Source organism: Poecilia latipinna, unplaced genomic scaffold, assembly GCF_001443285.1.
Source record: "Poecilia latipinna isolate Pla-1442-1.1 unplaced genomic scaffold, P_latipinna-1.0 Scaffold67, whole genome shotgun sequence".
Lineage (NCBI taxonomy): Eukaryota > Metazoa > Chordata > Actinopteri > Cyprinodontiformes > Poeciliidae > Poecilia > Poecilia latipinna.
Window position 1 is genome coordinate 308,203 of NW_015112683.1, and position 26,912 is coordinate 335,114.

The 26,912-nt window shown below is 35.5% G+C and overlaps 3 protein-coding genes across 5 annotated transcripts in view; 2 read left to right on the forward strand and 1 right to left on the reverse strand.

The window, feature by feature from the left end:
• hcrtr2 (hypocretin (orexin) receptor 2) overlaps positions 1–17,324 on the forward strand; it is a 23,182-nt gene extending 5,858 nt beyond the window's left edge. Inside the window, exons 2-7 of one of the 2 annotated variants that reach the window (XM_015060393.1) lie at positions 8,795–8,961; positions 11,660–11,903; positions 12,598–12,713; positions 14,249–14,469; positions 14,691–14,812; positions 15,404–17,324. In XM_015060393.1, the coding sequence (XP_014915879.1) occupies positions 8,795–8,961; positions 11,660–11,903; positions 12,598–12,713; positions 14,249–14,469; positions 14,691–14,812; positions 15,404–15,573 (1,040 nt within the window). In that variant the 3' untranslated portion in view covers positions 15,574–17,324. Of the gene's footprint in view, positions 1–8,782; positions 8,962–11,659; positions 11,904–12,597; positions 12,714–14,248; positions 14,470–14,690; positions 14,813–15,403 lie in introns of both variants that reach the window. The other variant, XM_015060386.1, reaches the window with a different exon arrangement.
• A 657-nt stretch (positions 17,325–17,981) lies between these two features.
• Positions 17,982–25,389, forward strand: gfral (GDNF family receptor alpha like). The gene is made up of 9 exons (XM_015060402.1): positions 17,982–18,406; positions 18,570–18,698; positions 19,439–19,594; positions 19,780–19,839; positions 20,612–20,942; positions 22,591–22,850; positions 22,965–23,045; positions 23,168–23,249; positions 23,345–25,389. Exons 1-9 carry the CDS (start codon positions 18,370–18,372, stop codon positions 23,406–23,408), a joined length of 1,200 nt encoding a protein of 399 aa, XP_014915888.1. The 5' UTR covers positions 17,982–18,369; the 3' UTR covers positions 23,409–25,389.
• The window catches only part of hmgcll1 (3-hydroxymethyl-3-methylglutaryl-CoA lyase like 1), a 21,966-nt gene continuing 15,924 nt past the window's right edge, over positions 20,871–26,912 (reverse strand). Inside the window, exons 8-9 of one of the 2 annotated variants that reach the window (XM_015060418.1) lie at positions 26,304–26,429; positions 20,871–20,960 (exon numbers count right to left, since the gene is read on the reverse strand). In XM_015060418.1, coding sequence (XP_014915904.1) covers positions 20,916–20,960; positions 26,304–26,429 — 171 coding nt within the window. In that variant the 3' untranslated portion in view covers positions 20,871–20,915. Of the gene's footprint in view, positions 20,961–25,268; positions 25,913–26,303; positions 26,430–26,912 lie in introns of those variants that run through there. The other variant, XM_015060413.1, reaches the window with a different exon arrangement.

Consider the following 26,912-nt stretch of genomic DNA (forward strand, 5'->3'; position numbering starts at 1 on the left):
ACATGCCAGGGTGTCTTCCCAGATAGCAAAAGATGTTAATTCAATGTCATCATATGGTCAACCATTAAACAATCACCCAGTTCCAGCCAATTAACTTATGTTGAAAAGATGCCATTGAATCAATGTTTTGTGGTCAAATTCTAATGGCTGAAATGTCAAAGTCTAATCAATGTTGAATCAACATCTTTTCTGGTAGTCAGCAGGATGTTTAATGTTCATTTGCTCCACCACACACCTGAATCAGAAAATTTATTTATCTCCTCAGGAGGCCATTAAGTTCTGCAGAGGTCTGGTAATCTCCCACACTTAAGTCATGTGTGTGAAGGAAGGGAAAGCCTAAAAAAAATATGTAGTGTACTGGGTCCTGAGGACCAGGAGTGAAAACCACCACCCTGTGTAGCGCCGAGAACAAATAGATCAAACAGATCAAACTGGATGTTCAATTCCTAGGCTGTGTTACAGAGGTGCTCCATTTCTCGTAAAGATAGAAATAATGGAGAAATGTTCTTGCACATGCCATAGCAGATTTCTTTAAGTGTTCTTGAAGTGACTCTCCTGGATTGTTGTTTTATGGAATAAGAGGAATGATTATTCTATTAAAGTAATTCTTGATCTGCCAAGCATTAGCACAACTAAGAGTTTGTGCATTTAACTTTAATTCGTTTCTCAAAGTGTGTTTCTTTTAATTGTCTTTAAAATTAAGAGTGATTAACGGAGCTCCTGTATTATGATTAGTGACAGTAATCATTTGCAACAGCCAGGGAGTCAGAGATTTTTACAGTTTTCAGAAAAATTTAAGAAATACTAATCAGTTATTTTGTGCTACCATCTTTTACAATTAATGTCTTTCTTTTTGTTATGTTTTTTTTTTTTGCAAGAAATGACACATCTAATAAGACACATGACACAGCCCCGGCCCCTACGGAGTACATCGACTTGAGTCAATCAAAAATCCCCTCGATCAGTTACCAGTAGTAACAAGATGCGTCTAGTATTGGCTGGTGAGCTAAATTTCAGTAAACTGAACTACATAGGATTTTACTGTCAGGTTCTGCAGAGTGAAGAGGAATCCTTAAAACTATTAGGGCAGAGACCATGCTATGTTTTTAAAAGGATCAAAAAATACGGACATACATGATTGAGATCCTGTGGCCTTTCTTCTCTCAAGCTCATTAGCATGCAATATGTCCCTATTTATCATCTTTTCAATATTTCCCCCCAATGGTCATTTGCTTGAAAATCAAGCCTGACTTGAGAAAATGTGTATAGTAAGGCAGGTTTCAGACTTTGACAACCAAAGGAACATTTTCTGCAAAATTCAATCAAATTCACACTTTTTCATATTTTACTATATCCATACCAGTAGAAGAGAGAGAAACCTTTAGAACATATCTTAAGCCACAGCTGCTGGCAGTGAAAAGCAATAAAAATGATCTTATACACCAGGATGAGTCCATTACTCAGGATTAACCTTAGTTCAGTCCGCTTGTGTTTCTGCTGGTGAAATTTGACTGTCTTGTTCAGTGGGGGTTCATTCTTCATCTGCAAATGTGTTATTGGATTACAAATCAAACAGCATTTTTTTTGTAAAGAAAAGAACAAGCAGAACTAGAAGTTAATTTGTAATCATGACGATGTCTCATGTATGGCAATCCACAGGTTGCCACTAGCAGTAGTTGTACTGACACTGAAGCATGTTCGAACCTGATTCTACATTAACTGGTTGTGGCCTGATTGTTTTTGAATTTGATCTGCTCATGTTTCACTCTTGTTATTGGCGAAGAGTTTGAAAACATAGCTGCCTTCAAAAGCTTTATGATAGTTTTATTCATGTCAATAACCAAACATAGAAATATGCTGTCATGTTTTAAGATAATTTGCTGACCCACATGCAGAATTAATCTATGGACACGGAATCAAATAAGACGTTTATTTACAATATTTAAACAGGAAAGTGCTTGAGAAAAGAGAGTGAGTTTGTAGTTTTACTTCACCTGGAAAAAGAAAAGGCTAGTTAAATTTGGCGAAGAATAACATGGGAGTATGGCTGAACAAATTCAATTTGGTTTATTTATATCACACCAATTCGCAACAAATATTATCTCGAGGCACTTTGAGTTCAATCCCACATACATTTCAATCAATCCTAGCTGTCAAACAGTACACAGGTCAGTCGACCATCCAAATTAGTTTAAAAGTTGCTTATCTCAGGAAACCCAGCAGATTGCATTGAGTCATGGACTTGCAGCATTCACTCATCTTGGACAACCATGAAAAATAACAGTGAGTTCTTACATCAGGATCAGCACATCATGTAGAGTACTGTGGGTTTGACAGAAACACTAACATAACTCTATCTTGGTTGGCCAGGACTTTCCTGAAAAAAAGGGCGTTGATCTCAGGGGGGATTTTCTCCCAGAAAAATAAACCTAACCTAAAATAGAAGTTTAGATTTAAATTTTGACATCAATTGAAACTATAAGCTGTTTTAAAAGCTGGTAATTGTGTTGAAATCAATATGATAGCAAGAAAAAAAAGTAATTTAATATACGGTAACTCAGGAATTATGAAAGCAGAGGAGAAGTTGTAATGGGGCTGTAGTGTAACATCACTGATTACAGTTTGCAGTTCATCTAAAGGAGAGTGCAGTGAAAACATAAAATAACACCAGAACAAAACCTGATATAGTAGAAATGAGAGGAGCAGAAACAAAAGAAAAATCAGAATGAGTCCCCAGGATTCAGAGAATCATGTGGAGCTTTTGAATGAGCTCTCCTTCCACAAAGTCCAACAAATTGCAAGTTAGACCTGAACACAGCAGTCCGTGGTGTGATGGGAGCTGCTCTCCACATGTCCTTTTGCTCAGCTCAGTGCAAAACCGGCTGCTGTTGGAGAGAGTACACAATGCAAATTGATGGATTTCACACCTAAGTGCAATATTATGTGTAAAAGTCCTTACAGGAACTGAAGAACAGTGAGAGAAGAGACAGAAATCACAGGAACCAGGATTATGACAGCACAATAAAATAAAATAGTGAATGAAAAATAAATTGGAATTTTTATATCATATCATTTGACTAAAGAGCATTTTTGATTTAGGAGAAAAACATGAAGTGAAAAAAATCATATCAAATATTGTAGAATGGAGAAGATATATGATTTGATGAGTTCTACTGTTTTTCTGACGCATAAGATGGTTTAAGTTATTGTCTACATGACTTGTTTAATTTATAAACTTGTAATATAGTCTGGTATTCACACTGAGGAATATGCAATTAACTTTATTGTGGCAGAATGTGTGTCTGAAGTAATTTCATTCATTCATTCATTCATTCATTCATTCATTCATTCATTCATTCATTCATTCATTCATTCATTCATTCTTAAATTATATAAAATAGTTAACACAATGAAAATGTCTGACGGCAAAAGAAAAAAAGTGGATAGAAAAAAAAAAAGACTAAAAATGGCTTACAAGCTGAACAAAATATGGCCATAACAAGGAGATCAAAATATAATTGGCAAATATTCTACAAATGCCCCACCAGCTGTAAACTTGGGAGCTGCAGGAGGTCTGCATGAGGTAAAGAGAGCATCATCCACACAATAGCCTTTTTCATTTAGCCCCATGCCAGGTAACCATTTTCTGAAGCCTTAAAATTATCGCTGATGACATTGTTGCACGAAATTAGACATAACATGAAGACAAGCTGAGAAGCTGTAGCAGCATCTTTTGCTGCAGCTTCAGGTTAAAAACATGGTGTTTCCTGAAAATGTATTTTATGATAGTACAATTTAAAACCCTAGGAATAACTAATTTTGCTTTAATTGTGTAACCTATAAAAAGTAAAGTCTTTCTTTGCACATTTGAAATGTTCATTGGCAGGTGAAATTCTTTATGATGAATCGCATCATTTTATTTAAATCAATCGGGTGTTTTCTTTACCCTCTCTGACTTTGTAAATCACTTTAAAATTAGGTTGCAGCTATAGAAGTTTACAAGAATGTGCAGCTTCTATATGAATTCGGATTTATTTGGGACACTTTTCTTTTGTTGAAGAGCCTCAATGGATTCTTAAAAATCATTTTATCCTTTTGTGGCTTCACAGCTTGAGTGACCTCTTTTGTAGCCCAAGCTTTTGATTTCTTTTCAGACAAGATCTGGGACAGTTCATGACTTTATTGATCTGGTAATGATTTGCAACATTGATCCCAACAGCTTCATTCATGACAGAGGAAGTGAGAGGCACACAAGTTTCTGTAACCCTTACACATTCAATATCTGCAAAACAACGACATACACTTCAGTGGCACATGATATACTCATAAAAATGTTTAACTGATGTCCGTATCTCATCACTATTCTGTTGGTTGGATATTCTTTAAAGTGGTTAACCGAGAATTATTTGACTAACTTAAAGCTCTGTAACACAGTAGCTCTTGAGAGTTTGAACACTGGTAAATTACTTCAATGTTTCAAACTGCTTAGACTTTCCATGATCAGGCAACAGATTCTTCAACGCTTTTTTAGCAAACCTCGGACTGTATATTTGTAACTAGACTGATAAAGGTTTCCGGTATTTAAACAATTTAGTAACTAGCTGATCACTTCACAATTTATCAACAAGGTTTATACCGGTGCCTTGCAGGTATTATCATTGCTTGAACTTTCCCACATTGTGTTACATTAAAGTTTGTGGTTACACAGTACTCTGAGATTTTATGTGATCGAACAACATTAAATACTGTATAATTGTTATATGAAATGAAAGTTAGTCATGGTTTCATCTTTTTTGTTAAATAAATAACTAAAAAGTGTTGTACACATCTGCATAAAACAAGGGTACTTTGTAGAACCAAATTTTACAGCCAGCCTCACAACAAGCTTTGAACATCTAGAAACAGAAATGATGTGCTCATTCATCTTTGTTAAACTGTGATGATTCACTGTTCTGCCATGCCTGTACTTCTTTCATGTTTTCGAGTCATCATATTTTTCATGGCAAGTCTCTCACTCCTAATCAGTGAGATTCAACCCGCCTGCGCCGTGTCTAATTGTCTCTTTCGGTTTCACCTGTGCCTTGCACTGTTTTAGCCTTGTTCAGTCTCTGCTCCCTGACAGATTATCGACCACATTTGCCAGTAGAAATTCAACGTACTTTCCCTGCTCTTGTGATTCTTGGTTTGACATGATCCATGCCCTCTTCTGAATAATTGCATGCATATCTGCTATCTGAACCCCGACCTGTCTTTTTCCTACAGATTGCAGTCTGAACCCTCCACTAAGTACCCTGACCTCCATTTAATTTTGTGTTAAATGCTGTCTATTTATTTAGCACAATATTGGATTTTGGATTGTGTCTGTACATTTTAGTTAAGGGGGTTAGGTAGAAATGCCAATATAAAAGTCTCAGCAGGAACAACAAAATTGGACTGCACAGTTTGCATTTGAGTGTTATCACAAAGTTGTTAGCTGGGCCCCGGTCTGAAAGTATTCACAATATGCAAATATTGCCAAGTGTGACCAATGATTTAAAACCTTACGGAAAACTACAGTATGTTTGTTTGAACGTGGCATTGTGGCCAATCTGGAAAAGGTTATCAGGAAGTTTGTTTTTGTAGTTTTGCGCAACTGCTTATTTGGCACGCTTGAGATTGACTCTGTGGTTTTGTTCTTTGTAATCAATGTGCTGATCAATTAGACCAACATAATGTTAAGGAAGAATATCTAAATCAGTTAACTTTGGAAAAAGTTTGGCTCTCTCTTCCTCTGGATCCCAGGTCCTCTCGGCGGCCACATGTAGCCACAAGGAAAACAACTTGACGTCACAGAATTACAGAGTTTAATCCAATATAAGACAATGCATAAAATTACAACAGAAACTGCAGAACAACGGAGACATACATTCATTTACCTGACAGACTTGGAAAAAGAAGGAAAGAAAGAAAAGCAAAGACGTGCAAAGACATCTTTGGAGAGTTGCAAGAGCAAATCTAATGTGTTACTTCTGTGTAGAAAGTTTTATCCTCTTGTATTTAATTTATTCAAATAAGGCGTATCTTTGCTCATCCAACCAGGAGCTATCTCTGAGCCTCTCTCAAGCCAGAAACCCCTGCCGTGTTTATGGCCTTTCACAGATGAGTGTGAAAAGCTACAACTTCCACTGTATTGTTTTCCCACACAGACAAAAGGCAGTTCAAATGATCCTAGCAAACCATCTGCTGTAACTACAGGTAACATAAAGGTCAATAGGCCAGAATACAGAACTAATTTCAAAACCACAATTAGGGTATTTGAATCAAGACATGATAAGTTTTAAAACTAGCTTATTTTAAATTTATTTATTTATTTTTCATTAGATTGAAAGTAATGATAAAACAGATAAATTTTCTTTCTGTTGTATTTTATGATTAGGAACCTCATTATTTTTAAATTGATGCATAGCAAAAAAAAAAAATAACTTAACAGTCCAATTACAGCTACACAAAAAGTAAATATTGATCTATATCATCGAGTAAATATTGATCTATGCTGTCAAGCATGCAACAAATATGTTTGTTGTATGCTATTCCTATTCCTGTGTGAATTGAAGAAGTGCAAGTGGAAAATAACTGAACTGAAAATTTTGAATACAATTCAATCTGTAGAGACTCACACAGTGAGAGAAACAGCAGTTAGACAATTTTATTGGACCGAGAATTTGGCGCTCGGACACCGGCGGAAGACGTGCGAGCTGAGAATCGCGGCGAGCTTGAATGATCGGCTCGAACGAAGCTCAGGTAGGTCTTTCCCCGGGCCCAGTCACTGGTGTTGGAGCGGAGCTTGGAGAGAGGAGTCTTCAGGGGACCTGGAGGTGTCTGGGAGGCTGGTGGTGGAAAGGGAGAGGAGGTGGGTTGAAGCACAACTGAAGCGGGTAGTTCTGTGGTCACTTCCTCTTTTGAAGGAGCTCTAGCCAGGTGATTGGATCGAGGTAGAGAGGTGGTGCGTCCTTATTGGCTGGGGTGAAGGCGTGGTGATAGGTGATGCCAGAACAGTCTTACAGGTTGAATTTCTGCCTAGGTCTTCATTACATTTTCAGCAATTTCTTGGTGGTCCTTGTCTGCTAGTTCTTTGGCAAACAAGCACCCAGAACGTAGGTCCCGATGCTCAGTGCGCACTCTACGCCCCTCTGAATTGTGGATTCAGTTGAAGTGCACATAAGGGTTCAAATGTGCAGGTTTATAGATTTAATTAAATGCATACTTGTGTAAAACTGCGGTGAATTTCTCTGAGTACATGGCCAAATCCATTCTGTCCATAAGACTTACCTTGGAGCAAAACTAAAAACAGAATTATTGTAAATGTTAATGGAAAATACTGTAGAATAGCTGAATTGCAAAGCAGTTTTCCATCCGTAACGTGTCCAGCTCCCATCTTCTGTTTCTCTTTCCTTGCTGTCACACATTGTCAAACACAATCCACATATTTCACATATTTCTTTTTGGCCCTGGCAGCCAATAATTTGCAATATAGATTAAACCTTTAGCTCAATCTGTCAGAGATTTCTGTCATTTCTCAAAGTATCACTTTGGTAGATCAGCTTCTCTAAAGCAATTAGAAATTGGAAGTAAAAGGGTGAAATAGGATGAGAAGTGGACATGTGGCCATGAAATAGGGCTGGGTAAATTGGTAAAAAAAAATCTCAGATGTTTTTTCACACCATATCCAAGTCAACCAATCACCTCCCACCTAAAGAAATACCAAATGACAGAAAATATTGTCTTATACTTGTAAGCTATGGGCCTACCATCAAGACAGGGTGTTTAATGATTAAATATATATATTTTAAATTATATCTTTATAAAGATTGATGAATTGATATTAATTAATTACACAACTTTATAATAATAATGATGCTCATGAAGTTGTTGCTGGCAGGCAGCCTTGGGTGTTTTTGTGAATATCAGCAGAACTTTGGCTTCTACTATTACATTTGGACATAAGATATTTTACAAGCCAGTAATAAGTTCAAGAATTAGACCAACTTTGTTGCTGTTATCTGCTGGAGGCAGCTAGTCTCAGCTGGAGGCAGAGGACCTATGCCAAATCCATCTGATTGGTGTGAGGACATACACGTCATTAAAAAGTCATCCTTGCTAACTTATGAAGTCTAGTTTACAGCTAACGTCCAACACTCATTGATTGGTATGAATCCCAGCATTGACGCTTTCTGTCTGATAGTTCCTCCTGCTTTGGGTTTCTTCACTGCTCTCTCCACAGCTCATCTGTGTCTTCCCATTAAGACACAGATTCTCCACAGACATGTTTCATCTCCCGTACGTTACATGGAATTACATTGTATGGTGCAGCAAAGCAAAAACAGAGTAAACATCAATGGTTTCCATTTCTAGTGTCTAGAAAAATAGAAAAAAAAAACGACTGGCAAACTTTACTCCAATAGTTTTAGATTTAAGATAAATCAAAATAAATCAACATCATTAAAAAAATTGGTATATATTTGAAATATTGACGTATTTCATATACTTTTTTTTAATCATTTACAAGCCCCAAAGGGAAGTTCTCTTTATGAAGCTTCACATGTTCCATGGTGCTTCATAACTTTTTACTGATGAATATTTTGCATCTATCACAGCAGAAATGCAATTAAATTTTAATTTGAACTCTTTGCCTAATAGCATGCCTTCTAGACTTGTTTGTGGTGTGTCATACATCCCTCTGATAAATAGAGTATTTAGTCTGTTTTCAGATCTTAAGTCATCTTTGATGGTTCATTTCTTTCAGTTTGTTTTGCAGTGTGGAAAAATCGTCACATGCGCACAGTGACCAACTACTTCATAGTAAACCTCTCCCTGGCTGATGTGCTGGTCACCATCATTTGTCTGCCTGCGAGTCTTGTGGTTGACATCACAGAGACTTGGTTTTTTGGTGAAACTCTTTGCAAAATTGTCCCCTATCTCCAGGTAAGAAATCATTAGGTGATTGTTCTTTAAACTGAATTAAAATCCAACAATCCCTTGAAACTATACTGAAGAATGTCAATGTAAAGTTTTACATACCCTGCCAGGCAATTTTACTTAGCTGGAAATTAGCTCAAATGTTCATAGTATTTCTTAGTGGATTTGGAGTATTTTAATGGTCTTCATTGTTATTGAAGCTATCTTTTTTTTTTCCTCCGGCTGCTTTGGGAGACCTAAAAGGGCTTAATTTGGTAATAAAATTTATGTGACATTTTCATATGTTTCTCATGCTGTGCTGCCTCTTTGGCTGCATTCCCCTGACCAAGTTTTTTTTTTTTTTTTTTTTTTAATGTAAAACCCCTGAAGCAATCAAAACTAAAATAAATTGTCTTCTGTTTTCTGCTTTGAAAATTGAAAAACAAGTGAAGTCCTAGTAAAAGGGTAAATATTGCTGAATGTTTTCAAAATGCAATTTTCCTACTTTTTAACAACAGTTGAACTCAATGAGAACAGCCGTTCTGGAGGCTGAACTGTGGGACTTGGAAATCAAAGACATTTTCTGTGAGCAGTTCAAAGAGCTGCTGAAATTTATTCTTTTTTTTTAACCACAGTAAAAACTGTACATGTGCGTCACGGTTACAGCCAGTATTTGACCTGCTTGCTGGTATAAAAATATACTTCAGTTACCTTTAAGTTAGTTCATGTTTAGTAAGATTGTTTGTTTATATTATTGTTAGTGACAATTGTTTTATTCAAACATTACATTGCACAGTATATAGCAGTTTTCAGTAATACATGCAAATGCATATATATTAATGCATTTAGATTCTCCTGTTGTTTGTCTCAACAGGAACCATTCTCAGATTTTATACTATTGGTTTGATTTCAGAAGTTATTAGGTCAACCAACCTTTCATTACCTTTTGCACTTCATGCTGATCCTCCCTGCCTCGAGTCTGCGAACGGCTCTTCTTCACATCCAAACACAACACTATGATAACACAATTATTTTTCATTTTGTTTGTTCACACTCTAAATTAATATTTGGAAAAAATGGAGTTTATATATGGATCATGTTTTATTCACACCAATCAGATGGATTATCAAACTTTTGATGACTTGCTGACCTTTAACTTGCATGGTTGGAATTTAGTTTGAAAATATTCAATTTTCTGACATAAAATTGGTGCATTGATTCAGATCAAATACACCATCAAGCTCATTTGTGGAATGTCAGACCAATATTTGACATGTGCATCCAGATAAGGTTAGGCTTAAAGGAACACAACAATAACTTAGAATGGCATCATCATTTCTGAAATGATGGTGGGGTTTCACAGAGACATGTTTTTTTTTTTGTCCTTTCTGGTGTTCTTTTCTGTGCTTGTTAAATATTTTATTTGAATCTTTAAATGTGGCCAGAAAAGGTGCACATCTGTATGCATCTGCCAATCTGATGCTTGAGCTAAAGAACTGAACTGAACATTTATTTCCCACAGGAAATGATCACAGATTTTGAACCTGCAGACCTGTATGAATTATTACTGACTAAAGTTCACTGCAAATTGAAGAAGTGCACCTTCAAACTCAATTAGTTCTAGTGCAACAACAAGCTCTGCATCTGTCCAGTTTTGCAGATTGGCATTCTCCCACAGGGGTTTAGTCATGGTGAGAGCTGGGTGTCCTCTTTGCTCACTGCCAGACTAATTTAAGTATCATAAAGCAAACTTAGAACTACTCAGGTGTAACGTTTCAAACCTTTCAAAATTATTCTACCTATGTGCATTCTAAGAGTCACATAGGTATAGTAAGCCATATCTGCATATGAAGAAAACCATATGTTATGTTTAGATTGCGGTTCCAAAAGTAGAGATGAGGACTGGAAGTGCATAATGTTAACTTATTTTAAATTGTAAATGAACTAAAAAATAAATAAAAAATAGCATAAATGACTGGAGGCAGAAACAGATGATTGACAACTATTTATGCAGGGAAGCTTGATTACTGGAATTCAATTTTAGAGGAGTTATTTTTTTTCACAGATTGTCTCATACCATACTGTCATGACATATTGAAATGAAATGGACATATTTTGAACGTTATATGCGGCAGCTTTAAGAAGCAAACAATGTAAGCACAGCCATGGAAATGACTCTTAAAAGTGAAAGTTCCTCTTTTTGTCAAAAAATAAACATGCATCTTAAGAGTTTCATTTCATCCTGAATTAATGTTTAATGTAGAAGAAGGAATTAGAACACAGAAGAGCTACTTTGTGTTTGTTATTTGGAATTATTTGAAATAAATCTGAAATGAGGCTACCTCCATTGTTTTTTTAACCATAAAGCAATGGACGTTTTGGGCAGGAAGGGCATGGATCCAAGGTGGAAATATTAATTCTAGTCATCAGTGGTACCCCTAGAAAATATTCATATTGATGGTCATACCAGACCAGTAAAACTTTTAAGGTGGCACACCTAAAAAAACATGTACATACCACAATCAGTCATACAGCATAACTTTAGTTCTTTACTGCAAACATGCCAATAAAGGTTACATGTGTGTGTTATCAAAATCAAGTTTTCTGACTCCAAGCAAATGGGAGATTTAATTAATCTTCTTTACATTTTAAGCACAGGAAAAACAACAACAAAAAAATCACAATGTCATTTTGCTTCTTTCTGCTTTACTTTGTTTTTCCACAGACCATCTCTGTTTCGGTGTCTGTTTTGACACTGAGCTGTATTGCTCAAGACCGCTGGTACGCTATCTGTCACCCGCTTAAGTTCAAGAGCACGGCCAAGAGAGCTCGCAAAAGTATCATTGCCATCTGGGTGGTGTCGTGCATCATCATGATACCACAGGCCATTGTGATGGAGTGCAGCAGCCTGCTGCCTGAACTTACAAACAAAACCAGCCTGTTCACAGTCTGTGATGAACACTGGGGAGGTTAGTTGTTGTTTTATTTCCTTAAAGATATTCTGAAATCATGTAAAATAAAAAAAATAAATAAATAAAAAAATCGGTACATCTTATTCTCTCCATGAAGCAGCAGATTAAATGTGACATCTGTGAATCAAAAAATAAAAATCAAGTGTATTTTGATTTGTTGTTTTATGAAATTGGACCTAGTACAACGGAGCAGGAGACGGTGAGTTCACTAAAGTGTTATGATGCTGTGATCGCTGTGTGCAGAGTTGGAAAGCAGAACAGCGAGTGGCTTGAAATGGTTTTATGGTAATCCCTTCAGACTGCTTCTGTAATTACTGCCTTCAAAGAAAGAAAAGCTTTTTAAACCAATTCCTTGTTAAAGTGACTGCAGAAAATGATTCCTTTCATATGTCAGAAACCTTTTTTGTTTCATTTTTCTAATGAGGAGTAAGAACTTACTGATGGATAAACAGAAACAGTGTCATTTCACAATGAGTAATTAATTTTGTGGTTCTTTTAAGATAAGTTGCAAATTATTTTTAATGCAGTGATTAATGTATAGGCTACACCGCAGTGCTCCCACATCTGCAGTCGAAATGACTTTTTTTAAAAATGTTTTCAGCAACCCATTATACCTGATCTTTCTTTTTTTTTTAAATCTGATTATTCTTATTTTTATAATTTTGTCTCTTTTTTTCTTTTCTTTTTACAGCTGAGGTCTACCCAAAAGTCTACCACACTGGCTTCTTCATTGTCACATATTTTGCTCCATTATGTCTCATGGTCCTGGCTTATATTCAGATTTTTCACAAGCTGTGGTGCCAACAGGTGTGTATCTCAAACTTAAAAAAAAAAAGTCTATTTCTAATAATTGTGATGAACAATTTCAAAATCTTTGCTTTCTGTTGTTGAGGCAGCTGTTAGGTTGCTCAACATCATCATTATTCAGTGATTCTCTAAAATACATTATGTTGTGCAGCTTAAAAATGAATAAAAATTAAAGGTTTAGGTTGATAATTTAATTTCAGTATAGATAATGTGTTTGTGTATAGTATACAGTATATCTAAGCAAGTTTTTACTAGCTGCGTTCAACATTAAGGCCCTGAGATAACCACAAAGTCAATGTATTTATATGTTGTATTCAATATTGTGCTATATTGACTAATTCTCTATTTTATTTCAATTGTTTATCGTGTTTCAATTGAGTTTGTTTTTTTACTGTCTATTTTGGGAGCTGGTGTAGAGCTCAACTACTCTCTCTGAAATGTAATGATCTTCCTATATATGTGTATCTCTACACAACCTTGTAAAGATCATGTAAGTCTCACTGTTGTAGGGTTTCATTATATGATGTGTTGAACCCCTTCCTTTTAATTTCCTTCACTCTCTAAAGTACGATGCCCTCCCAACTAAGTTTTATTCTGAAAAGTAAACACCTAACCTGCTCTCAACCCCAGGGGTCTAGAGGTCCCTAAGCCTGCAGAGACCTACTCACCGCAGGTCTCGTAGAGGATCTATTTAGCTGGTTATTGGGGAAACTCACCTGCATTCTAACAACTAAACTGAGCATCTCATCTCTCTACTTTCTGTGACTCGGGCAGACAAAGGATCTTTCGCTTTAACCCAAGGCATTGTCCTCCAAACTACTCCCAGTTGACAATTGCAATCTGTCGAACCATTCTCTATAACCCAGGGAAAAGCAGTTAAATAGTCAAAGAGTCACATTCACAGCAACCTAAATACCCTTTGATTCAATCTGAGGGTCATTTTTTTCATTTCAGTTCAATGCCTTCCCTGCATAGATACCTACATGTAATGAGTACAGTTTTGCCTAATAAAATATCCAGTTAGTACATGTTGTGTTAGATAAATAAAAAATAAACTAGTGAGGTTATAGCATTTTGTAAAGACAGCAAGATTTTTTTTATTTTTTTTTTATTTGCATTTTTAGTCTTAGTAGATTTTGACTTTAACTTTTAACTTTAAAGTCTTCAGTAGCCTTAATCAGCTCCTTCATCTAAGCTGAGTGAGAAGATTTACATGATAAATGCTCTCATCAGGGAAAACCAGATGATCTAGATTACATCTCAACTCCACATGCAAAACAGGAAACAGTCTTCAAGGCATTATAGCATTATGTTCTATTTTATTGAGCAAATATTATAATAGATATTAACCAGGGTAAGAAGTTAGCCACTTTCATCATGACACAGGAAAGCCAATAACTACTCCATTAGTTGCCTCACTAAACCTAAAATTATGTGCTTCCTCGTCCCATGAAGTCAAAAAGAGTATACAGTATTATTATATGTTTTTGGTAATTGTTGAAAGGCTCTGATATATGCATATATTCACTAACTAGATTCCTGGAAACACATCGGTGATTCAGAGGAATTGGAGGACTATCCAGTGCTCAGGTCCAAGTTCAGGATCGGGAGAGTCTGGAGGGGTGAAGACGAGCACAGTTTCCGCTGAGATCAAACAAATCAGAGCCAGACGCAAAACAGCTCGCATGCTGATGGTTGTGCTCTTTGTGTTTGCTCTCTGCTACTTACCGATCAGTGTGCTCAATATCCTGAAACGGTAATAATCTCTTCAGCTCCTCCGTTTACAGCATCAGCAGCCAATGAAAATGCACTGTGAACTAAAGGATTGGGGACATATGCATCAAAATCGTTTCCTTTCTCATCTTTATGCCTGCTGTAGATTTTTTTAAATGCATGAAATTGTGGCTTATTTTGACAAAACAGTGTATGACAAAACAAACTTCATGCCTATTTTCATCTTTCCTTTTGCACCTCCAGGGTTTTTGGCACCTTTAAGAATACAAACGACCGAGAAACAATATATGCATGGTTCACTTTTTCACACTGGCTAATATACGCAAACAGTGCAGCAAATCCTATCATCTATAATTTTTTGAGTGGTAAGTTTTTCAATCTCCTTTGTCTCTAACGTTTATGTCACAAAAGAGCAGGTTTATTACTGCCCCCTAGTGGACAGTTTTATATTAACACTTACCCAAATCCTTGGAGCTCCAATCTACAGTGTGTTGATAATCCAACCTGTACAGTTTATATATTTCTTCATGGGTTTAAGTTCACTTGTTCACATATGGATTGGACTTTTATCTGTTATTTCTGAAACATTTCTAAAGAAAATGCTTTTATACACTTCAACCTGCATTTTAAAGAATTGTGGTTCAGTATAAAACAAACGAGATTAGACTTTTAGGATTTTAGATTTTGAATTTCAGATTAAATAATACAATTTGAATCTTCCATTTAATGTGGTTTTTCAACATTTTATCTTTCTCTTATTAATGTTTTGTCACTACTGATCCTTTCTGCATCAGACATGGGGACAGCAGATGACAATTAGCTGGAAAGAAACCGAGTAACGCAGTTCGTCTTGGCTCTTTGAGCAAAATGTTTTTCTTGTGCATGATCCCTCTTCAGTAAACAAACATGAAATGTCCATTATTCAAAGCATTTAATATTATTTGCTTTCCTTCCAGGCAAGTTCCGTGAGGAGTTTAAATCAGCATTTTCTTGCTCTTGTTACGGGCAACAGCAAGACAACAGCACGAGGATGAGGACGAGAGCAAACAGAGACAGCCGAAAGTCCATGTCAACCCAAGTTAATAATGTGGACAACTTGTCACGGCTGTCAGACCAGATTGTGTAGATATTAAATACACGTGAGAGGTTTAAATATCCATCTCAAGGACATGGAGATGGCAAAGAATCACACTGAAGAATGTAAAAACTCTCTAAGGACTTGTTACAAAAAACAATTATTTTCTGGAGACTGTGATAAAATCTGTTTAATTTTAAAGGCTGGATTTCTATGAACTGTAAATGACACATTAATGTTCAGTGTTGTTTTTTTTGGGGGGGGGGGTTTCCGCTACAGATCCACTATTTTCCATATTTAAACTGCGTTGACTTTAAAAATATATTTTGTTTCAGCAATCAATGTATTTATTTATTTACCTATTTAATTATTTATTCTGCTCTAGTAGAGGAGTTGTGGCTGAAAAGATCAAGTCCCTTGCTGCTCAGAAAACCTCAATGAGTTTTGCTGGTAAAAGACTGCAGATGTGAGATAAGATTGAATGAAAATATGGAAAAATATAAAGGTAATAAATAATTAAAATTCCCAAATTACAGTATTAGTGACGGTGGTAAACTTTGATTTGGCTTACTTTGTTAACAGCAGTACTAAAGTTCACCTTTTAGCCAGAACATGCAAACCACAGAAGTCAAATTTTTGAATCTTAAACTATGTAAAATGGCAATTTCCTACTTTATGGGAATAATATTTTGTGTGAATGTTTCAGGGTATTTTGAGATAGTCTTATTAACTTATTGTGTGAGCATGATAATGTATCCTCCAGTATGTCAGGCTGCTATAGAAAGAAAAATCTATTAGCAGGCAGGTTGCAGGGCAGAAGTGTTTACACCCCCTGAAGTGTGCATACTTTCAAACCAAAAAACAAAAATTATATGTTTTTCAAATATGTCTTTGTATAAAAAAAATTGGAAGGTGGTTAGAGAACATAAACCAAAAGCTTAATCAAAATCAGGGACAAAGTAAGAAGGCCATGTCTAACATTTTAAGTTTTATCCTAAACTTACTAAGACATGGCAGTTTATTTAAACTTACATAGATCCAGATCGTGTAGAGAATTATTATTATTATTGTGTTTTTTTTATTGTTCCAAGGTAAAAAATGTTTTCTGTCGGGAAACATTTTACAAAAATTAGTGTAAAAACAATCAAGTGAAGGATTGATTGTCATGCATCGTTTTGTTCTTAGGGATATTAGATAAATTCACAAAATAATGAAATGAATTATTGCTTAATCAAAGTTATTCAGTTTTGCAATCACTGCATCTGTTGAAATGTCAACAGGTTACAACAATCATGTTGTAATCAAAGAAAACAAAGATGAAAATTAGCTTTGAAGGACCTGCTTCACGTCTGTTCATTGACTTGTGCTGGATTGTGTTTCTGACCAGCTAAACTATTCAAGGTTTGCTTTGTTGAAAGTAATTGTGGACACTATTGGTGTTTCTTGTTTGTTTTGTATTTATTATTGTGATTATTTTTGCAATGTTAAAGTTATAGGTTTGAAAAAATTAATTTAACATTTTGATCATCTGATTGAAAACTATGGAGTTTTGATGTTACTGAAGTATTAATTTGAAGTATTACTAATTTTGCTTCTTCCATGCAGATGTACCTTCTTACTTGGTTTGAAATGTTGTGTCTTGTTTTTATTTGTTATTGTTTGTAATCTAAACAGGGATATTGTGGTTGTTAATTTGTTCTATGGGTTTTTTTAAACATTCTTCATTACAGTTGACATCTGCAATCAAAGTGCTTAAACTGTATGTGATTGATCAATAAATTATTTTTTCAGTGTGCAATATATCAATTTAGGGTTGATATTCACTTTTTATTTTCATTTATTGTGGCACATTTGTATACGGCTCACGATTTCCACTGTATTTCTTGACTAATTGAAATAAGCAAAACTTTAAAAATCCTTTTAAGAGGCAATATGTGAAATTTACTTTTTTTTTTTAACTTTTGCCACGTTAGGATGTTTTCTGTCATCAAAAACTGAAATGTTGCTTTAATTCTTCATGCATATTTGAGGAATCCTTGAATTTTTTATGGCAGGAGGAGGTTCTTAAAGAGACAGAAGTCAATTTCAACGCGTCAAATGTTTTTAAGTAATGTTTGATATACACAACATTTTTATTTTCTTCAGCAGAGACAAGGAATCTGTGTCAGTGGGATGATGAAGATAAATACAGGGCAATAGAAAACGTTGCAAAAAAAATTTGAGATAGGAGAAGAGGTTTACCTTACATCAGGACACAACCAAAATTCAGACATGAAATCAAACTGAGAATTAAAAATTGCACTATCTCCAATCTGCTTGATGCACTTCACACTTTGCAGATGTTTAATGTTAAAAACATATATATTTAATGTGTGATTTTCTTTTATATCACAATGATGCCTTACATTGTTCATTTTTTATTTTTTTAGTTGTCATGTGACAAAATGTGAAAACAAAAAGTTCAAGAAGTATGAATAGTTTTGCCAGACAATGCAATTTTAATGGCTTAGTCACATGAAACAGGTGGAAGATAAGATAAATCAATAAGGGTAACAGAAATAACACGAATATAGAAGCTCCCCAAAAACCCAAATGGGAAGACAAAACCCTTAATTGAATAAATCATTCAATTATATTCCCCAAATCTTTAAATACTGTAGAATTCTTATTATGTAAATAGATTCAGAACGTTGCATCTTTGCGTCTGTTTTGGGACCACAAGTAGAGGCTGTAATAAATGTGTTACATCATGTTGACTCTGTGGGTGGTGAATCACTTCTTCAGCTGGAACTCCACGGAGAGGAGCAGATCAGGGACAGATCAGACTCAGTCGTCACAGCAGCCAACATGCAGTGGATGCATCTGGATGTTGGACTTGTTCTTGGTGAGTAAACTTTACAAAAAAAGCTGCTTCAACAAATAACAAAAATTAATGCTTTTGTCTGTGAAATTTTGTTAAGAGCTTTTCAAGAAGCCCCTTAATTAGTTTTAATGCACCTGTGATAAGGAACATTATTTAAAAAATGTCATTTCAATGTGTATTTTAGGAATTATTTTTATGCAGATATCCAGTTTCAGCTTCTCATCTCCAGCTTCTGGGATTTTGGATTCAGTGGAGACCTGCATGTCAGACTTATGCAGCTGTGAGAGGGCACTTGTCGCTGGCAACTGTGAGGGTAAAATATCAATGAGAATAAAATAACATGTTTACAATTGGATTTTCACTCTTAGAAATGTTACTCTTTCGCATAGATTTGTGAAACCAGGTGGCATGTAAGGACTATGTGTCCAGCTAAATTAGCTTTGTTTATGAAACCTGAAATTAATTCACTAATTCACAGCTGTGAAGTTCAGTATGCAACCTAATTTCACACTAGGTGTTCTTTAGTCGTTTAATTATTTGAAATTTAGTGACAGTCTCACCACAAATATTAATAGAAATTGAAAAATCTTTAATTAATATTGTAGTTATAATTTTTTTTTTGTAATCTCCTTTTAAAATAATAATGGTGGACAAGGTGGACATTTATCATTACAATCTTAAAAAAAGATATTATTATGTCTCTACTGGTAATCTGAATAATTGAAGGTTACACAAAAGCTATGGTTTCTATTGTATGTCTTGTGTTTTGAACATATTAATAATAAGCAAACCTTTACTTATTTGTTTTTTTTTTAGTTTATCTCATTTAATTAATAATGACATTGTGTAATCTGTTCTGTGTTATTCAGGTTCAGGTTACGTCTCAATAATAGTAGAGCCACATAAAGCTCATTAATATGTTTATCCTCTAAAACTGACGTGAGGTGTAAAGCAACTGACATGTGAGGTAGAAAACACCTGTTTCACAGAAACTTCACCAGCTTATGAAAAACCCTGTTTATCTGCCTTGCTCTTCTGTTTGTGATATTCAAGATGACAGGTGCCAAAGAAAGGGTTCAGAGGACTGTAACTTGACCATCCAGGCTGCACTGGGCCAATTTCCACCCCTGCAAGGATGTGTGTGTACATGGGAGGAGGAGCTCTGTGACTCCATACAAGCACTGGTCACACAATGCCTCCAAAAGCCAGGTGCTGTGTTTCTCTCATTCATTGCTTGGGTTAAGCATTAATCTCTGAAATTATGGTTTTGTTTACCAAAGGTGATGAGATATATAAACACGGGTTCCTCTATGGTAGAATATGTCCAGAAAAGCACACGGTTTAATGAGTATGTGTTGTTTGAAAACTAATTCTGTGTCTTCTTGTTTGAACAGGAAGTCAGCAGGGGAAGATCACACCGACTGACTGGAAATCAAGTAATTTAGCAGACAATGGTGAAAATGATTTATTTATTATGAAAATGCACAATGGGATATACAATACGTCCATTTCAAATTGGCATATTGATATGAACTTCACACCAGATGTCTGTAATGACCTAAATAAATAATACCTAAATTATTAGAATGGTACAGTTTTAGACAAACTTTCTGGTATTAATTAAATACTCAGAGACGTCTGTTTTGGGTTGTGACAAATCAAAAATATTTATCCTCTGTTTTTAGAAAATGGCCTCATACATTGGTCCACACATACAAAGAAAATCAATTCAATCCCTTTATTTATCTATGTGTTAAGACAGGGATTGAAAAAAGAAGTAAATGCTACACATTTCTCTTGGAAACAATTGATTCATCCTTAGAGTCTCTAGAATCTCTCTTTAAATTGGTCTGTTTCTCCTTATCTTAATTGTACAAAGTTTGCCAAAACAATATCTTAGGTTGTATCATATTTGCTGCATAATCTTCCCACCCCAATTGTCATGTTATGGTGCTACTCTGTGGGTAGCCCCCTAAACTAGGACAAACCAAACTGATGTTAATTTGTAATAATAGGAATTTCATTCTTAAACCATATTTTTTTGTTTCTTTCTTTGCCCTTCTTTTTCATTGAGTTTTCATAAGTCATCCACTCTGTCCCTTTATGAAGACTTTATGTGGACTAACCGGAGCAGGTTGCCACAACATTTAGCATAAATTTCATATCGACAAGCCCCCATATATGAAAATATATTTATATGTTCATCACTCACTTTCCCTGCTACAGATGTGCTTCTTGCAGTGCGTGAAGGCTCTGGATCCTGTGTGGACCGCATTGGTCTTTGTGTGAGTGAGTCTGTGTGCAACAGGCACCTCACACCTGTTCTTCAAGCGTGCATGGCTGATCAGTGCGACAGTGAAAGGTGTCGGCGGGAAATTCAACAGTTCTACGGAGGCATGCCTCAACAGTCTGCCGAGATGCTAGTGATGTGCGAGTGTGACGACTCGGATCAAAGCTGTTTGCTCATGAAGTCCGGTCTGCAGAGCGGGGCTTGTGGCGTTGAGACAAGGATCTGCCAAGAAAGGGTCACTCAGTGTGTCCAAGACAGCAACTGCAGGTAGGTTCTTCTCCAGTTCTAAAATAAAAAAGTAAATGCATTCATTGTGATAAAAGGAATACTTCCTGAACTGGAAGGAACTCGAGTTTTAAAGATTCATGCCCTGGAAAAGATCCAAAAATTAGCACAAAATATTTGTTGGGATACAATGAATTTGTATGCAGTATTTTGTGGATCCTGCTATGGGGAACTAATATGTCAGGCAGCAAGGTAATATGAATCAAGCAGCAGACATAAAGTATGCTAAGATTTGAGACGAAGAGCAGCTGCTTATTAAAGATAACCATGGAGGGGGAAAAAAAAAAAAAACTAATTAAAACCCTGGTTTTCAAGTGGATTCTAACATGAAGGTCATTGAAAGCAGTAAAATTGTCAGAAGACTGTGTTTTTTTACTCAGGTTTGACAGTTCTGTAAAAGACTTTTGAAATGCGTGGAGGAGTAGGAAGGGAAGGGGGAAGAAAACTGGTGTTAGATCCACTGCCTGGGATCTAACACAAAAACGATTTTGACTGTGAAAAGTGTTGGAATCAATAAGAACTGACTTTTGATCTTCTTACAGAGAGCCAAGATGATTACAGCTGATGAAACCTTTTAAATATAACGTTTCATAAAAGCAGGGAGGTGGCAGTCACAATTATTGGAAGAAGAAAATCAATGAGATCAAGTGAAGCGGTTGATTTGACAACTGGCTATTTGTAAAAGGAGTCAAAGATTAAAAGCCATTTTGTGCCATACTAGATAAGAGAGTAATTTTGTTCTGAGTGTGGCAATGTCTGTGTAGCATTTTTGCTGTTCATTCTCCTTTCTACAAGTAGATGGCAGTGACATAACATCAAAGGTTCAGGCTAGATGGCTTGAAGCAGCTCGAGTTGTAATGTTCTAAAAACAAAACATTAAAATTTTACAGATGTTGGCAAAGTAACCCTTGAAAAAGCAAAACCAAAAGCTTCATTTTATCTTTGGATTTTTATGAAGAATATTTCAGTGAAATTCTCCATTCAACCTTTTACCGGTTACATACACTGGGAGACAATTCCCCTCCAAACATGACTTGTGCAATGAGTCACAAACTGTTCAGTTATATTTATCAGTATTTCGTGAAGTTATTCATTTTTTGCAGCAAATTTTAAATGAGCTTTGGCATGCTTTTTCTTAAGCAGCACACAAGTTAGTAGATATGTATTATTAATAGGGGATGAATTATCCTGAAAAGGATGGATGGATGAATTATCCTAGGAATACCATATAATTCAATTTAGTTGAATTTGTAAGCTTTACTTTTACTTTGACTTTTTTTGGCTCTGTGTCAGACTAGCAACCTATGAATATACCTTCTGTCTTGTGTGGCAATAACTTGAGTCAGCTCTCATCACCTATGACCATGTAGCTACAAAATAAGCTAGTGATACAAAATTAATTATTGGATTTAAAAAAAAAAAAAGCTAAAGTTTTTTTTTTTTTTGACAATTACAACTCTACTAAAAATGCTGCCTATTGCAGTGAAGGGCAGGAATGTCCCATACACACAGAACACTCAGTTCTGTTCTCATCCTTAAGTTATTTCTTAGAACAGTGCTCTTGTTAGGAATGTGGACCCCTTATCAAAACATGTTGCCGGTGTGGTTGTTTTTCTTCCTGATTCATTAGGCACCTCTTGAAAACACTCCAAGAGAAATGTTGGAACCATGAAGAAATCCTATGCAGTGAAAGAAATCTCCAAGAAAATGAATGTTTTACATTAAAGGATCCAGCTCTAATGCTTGGTGCAAATTCTGAATGTAGAAAAGCCTTCTTAGCCACGTTGGGTACAGTGCTTCACCATCCTTGCACGTGCAAAGGAGTGCACAGCAGTCATCTACGGATGTGCAATATGATTCTTGAAGTATTTCACAACAGACTACACTTCAGTAAGTAGTGTTTTTTACTTCTAAGAAGTGTTTCAAATAATTATTTTCAATATTTTTTTAAGAATTTGAATAACTTTTCTGTTTTTTTTTTGTTTTGTTTTTTTTTTTTTTCAGTAAAATTGGTGAAAAGCAGCAGTGGCCCTTCCAAACCACCTGAAATCAACAAATCTGAGCAGGGTCACACGTGGTCATACGGTAAAGCGCCTTTTGAAATTCAATATTTTTTTTTTTATTTCATTCTGTAATAGATACTAAATACCAAAAAGCATAAAACTAATATGATAAAAATTGTTCTTTGTTGTCTTTTTATTTTTTAGGCTACGTCTTGTATGCTTTTTCAGCTCTCTTCCTTGCTGGAGTTGTCATAATATCCCCTCTGGTTTTTCTCAGTAAGCTGCGGTATGTCAATCATGTATACAGCTTCTTTGAAAGGACTGATATTTATCTGATGTTGCAACAGCAAAACATTGTTTTTCATCATTTTTGTCTTGCAGGTTGAAAAGGAGAGATCAGATAAAACTTAAACATCAAAAGAAGGTGAATCATGTCATTTTATAATATAACATCCCTTTCATGACTATGTTTTAGTTTCATATTTTATGTGGTTCAGATTCTCAAAAGGTTTTTCTTCCCTCGTGTATTTATCATTTTATGATGATTAATGGAGCATTGAGTTTGAAGGTTTTAGGCATTTAGAAGAGGTACTACCAGATTGAATAAGCAGTTGGGTTCATACAAAGTTAATTAAACTGGAAGAAATAACATTTTCTATTACCTGAAGTTGGTTCTAGATGACTGAGTGATTTCTGAGGACTTTTTTTTTTTATTAGCAAGTGTATCTGTCACTACTCCTTTTGGTTTTAAATAGATAAGTGTATCTGAAGGTAGCTGCCTGGTAGAAGTTAAAATGTTGTAAAATAAATTCCATACTCAAAGTACCACATACTGGAGTCATTCAGTGCCTTGCAAAACTATTTACACCTTCCTGAAAATTTCCCCCCACTTAACATCAGCAATAGAAGATTTTTAATGCAGCATCACAAATAGTATGTAATAATTATATATAAGAAAATGCATGCTCAATATTTCTAGATTTATTTCCCAAGTTCTGTAAAACAAAATATGTCATTCTCATTATTTACTTCTTCATTACAAAATTCTGTTTTTGCTTTGTAAGTTCTTGAACATTGATTTTATTTCTGGTGTTAAAAAAACATGAAGTGAATGTGCTGCAGCTGAAGGAACTTACAAAAGTTGTTCTTGTAGCCCCAAGATCAACTTTATGTCCTCTGGTGCAGTATTTAGAGATGTTAATGGAAGTTTCACAGCCCCTTAGCCTATAATAAATGTACACGTCATTTCAAAAAATTACTGACCAAGAAAGAAATTTGATATGATTCAATGTTATTTTCAATAAGTGCATGGTACCATTATCTATCAAAGGACTGGATTATTACTTTGTTTGCTTATTAGATTTTAGTTCCAAGGTAAAAAGAAAAATTGTGAATCTTTCAGCTAAAGGTGAAAAGTGGAGTATCTTCTGAACAAACTTCTTACATAAAACATTAAATCAACTTCTAAAACTTTACCAATGTCTTTATTAGTAAAAGCACATGTTGTTTCATTATGGAAAATAATCCTTGAACATTTTGGATAGTTAACAGTTTCATTTAAAAACTTTCCAGTAATCTGGCCATCTCATTCATTTTACTTCAGTTTATTTGTATCAAGTCAATTCACAACATATCATCTTGAGGCACTTCACAAAAATAGTCATTTCAATTAAATCTTACATACTATATATTCCAATTAATTCTACTCATTGAACAGAGAGTGCATTAAATTCAGTTCATCATTCAATTTAGTTAAAAAAGTCTAAGAAAATCTAGCAGATGGCATCAGGTCACTGACTTGCAGCATTCACTCCTTCTGGACAAAAACCAAATTAATTGAAAATGGTCAATAATATATTTTTTAGGCACAGCTGAATAAACTATTGGTGACATTTGATAAAATATTCAATTTATTCATTTTGGAGAAGTTTCGAATGACATAATCTAGAGTACAAAAAGACTTGAAGCACCATGGAGATACGTTGTAAAAATGCAGCAGCTTTAGAAATACTTCCCAAAAGTTGAACTTGCGATTTTGTGCTCAATTGTTGTTGCAGTGTGTATCGTCTTTCAACTCTGACGACAAAACAGTTCAAAGGGATGATTGAAAGCCCAAAATTAAAATGGATCTAACTTCCATGATTAATGGTTGTAAACGTCACGCATGAACCACAGAAAACATAACTTTGTACTGTTGGAGCTCCTCCTCTCGAATCTTCTCTTATCTCATTTTCAAAGGGCCCTGCACAGAATAAACATACACTGCTGTGATCTATTTTAGATAATATCAAATTAAAATCCAGAGTCTTTTTAGATACCATCTTTTTATTATATATTGCAACTTGGCAAGACAGACACAAAAATAAATAGCAATTAACTTTAACCTTCAGTATGATCACAGTCATTTCAATCAGGGATAAAAAAAATTAAAAATTAAAAAAAATAAGGAGCTCTGACTCCTTCATTTTTGGCAAAATGATTGGGTTCTTTGGGTGGTTTAGATTGTAGCTGCAATTTAGCAGGGAAAAGAAACACTTTAACCTGTTGGGTAGAAACTGGATCTTTAGTTAATGTTAACATTAGCTGTAGTTAATGCAGAATGAATAAACGACCAGGCACAGCACATTTAAAAGCATGCTCAGTGATGCTGTGGAAGATGGTAGAGTGAGCCCATAGATCAACTTTCTACCTTGGACAACTTGGACTGGTTCTGAACACTATTAAGGTCCTAGCAGTCAGAAGTTCAATAAATTCAAATACAAAGGTGCAGAAAACAGATCTGAAAAGAAAAACAACAGAATACACCCTCAAAAAGCAAGAGTTGTATAAATGTGCATAGCATCCTCAAAGTGTCCTGCTTCTTGCCTGAGCCACCTTGGAGTTTGTCCTGCGACCTAAAGCGTTGCATATAAAGTCACCAGTTTCTATGACTTTGTCAAGGTTCACTCCCTGTGAAGCAGAAAGAGCATGCATAGAATATATTTCCATATTTCCACTACTCAAGGCAAAACAAAAAAAGTAATAATTCAGGTTAGATTCCAGCACAAAGAAAGACACAACAACAACAAAAAAATGAAACTGCAATAGAAATATTCCACCAGCAGGGGTAGGGATTGTTAAAGAGTTCGAGGGAGCACAAGCGTAGTGCCTTCTTGCTCTTGCATAAGTTGTGTAAAGACATTGATATTGGAAAAATAAACGTTTACAGAGCAGCGTATTTGCAGAGCAATCAGTTTATGTCAATATGGTCTGAAGGATTGTGTGGGTTTGGTTTTCTGTGGGATTACTGAGACATGATATACAGCAGGTCTGCCAAACTGAACTATAAAGACAAACTTACAGTTTCAATGCCCATGCCATGGAGCATGTAAAGAACATCCTCTGTTGAAACGTTGCCAGATGAACCCTGAGCGTAGGGGCAACCACCGAGGCCTGCCACTGCAGAGTCCACCACAGAGACGCCCATCTGTGAGGACAAACAACAGGGACATTCAGCACCTCTGAGCAACCTTCACATCATATTAAATCCAGGAACAATCTTGTTCTGTTTGATTGTTCTGTCTGGTGCCCCTGCACCTCGCCAGACCTGCGGTCATGTTTTACGGCTTTTCCGGGGGACTGTGGGCTCTGCTCCTGAAGATGAGTGGGCAAAGAAAAGCCCCACAGTACGGCCTAGTCATCCTCTCTGCCAGCATTCACTGCCAGCACTATATAATTATGGTCTTGTTCCTGAGAGAGGAATATTATAAATACTGAACAGGACATTGTATGTGTTACTGATCCTCCTGGTTACTCATGTTTTTACAGGACTATTCTGCTCTCGACCACAGGGATTATCTTTCTTGCCATTTTTTTTTTTCATCATCCAGACTTGTCAATGTGACATGTCTCCAAAACTGAAAACAAACCAATCATTGTTGCAGTTTAAAAAGAACTTGTTTAGGTATAG

Excerpts from the sequence above, each read along its gene's own strand:
- gfral (XM_015060402.1), top strand. The coding sequence starts at position 18,370 with ATGCAGTGGATGCATCTGGATGTTGGACTTGTTCTTG. Across the intron at positions 18,699-19,438 it reads TGTCGCTGGCAACTGTGAGG|ATGACAGGTGCCAAAGAAAG; the intron begins GTAAAATATCAA and ends GTGATATTCAAG. Across the intron at positions 20,943-22,590 it reads GTCCAAGACAGCAACTGCAG|GCACCTCTTGAAAACACTCC; the intron begins GTAGGTTCTTCT and ends CTGATTCATTAG.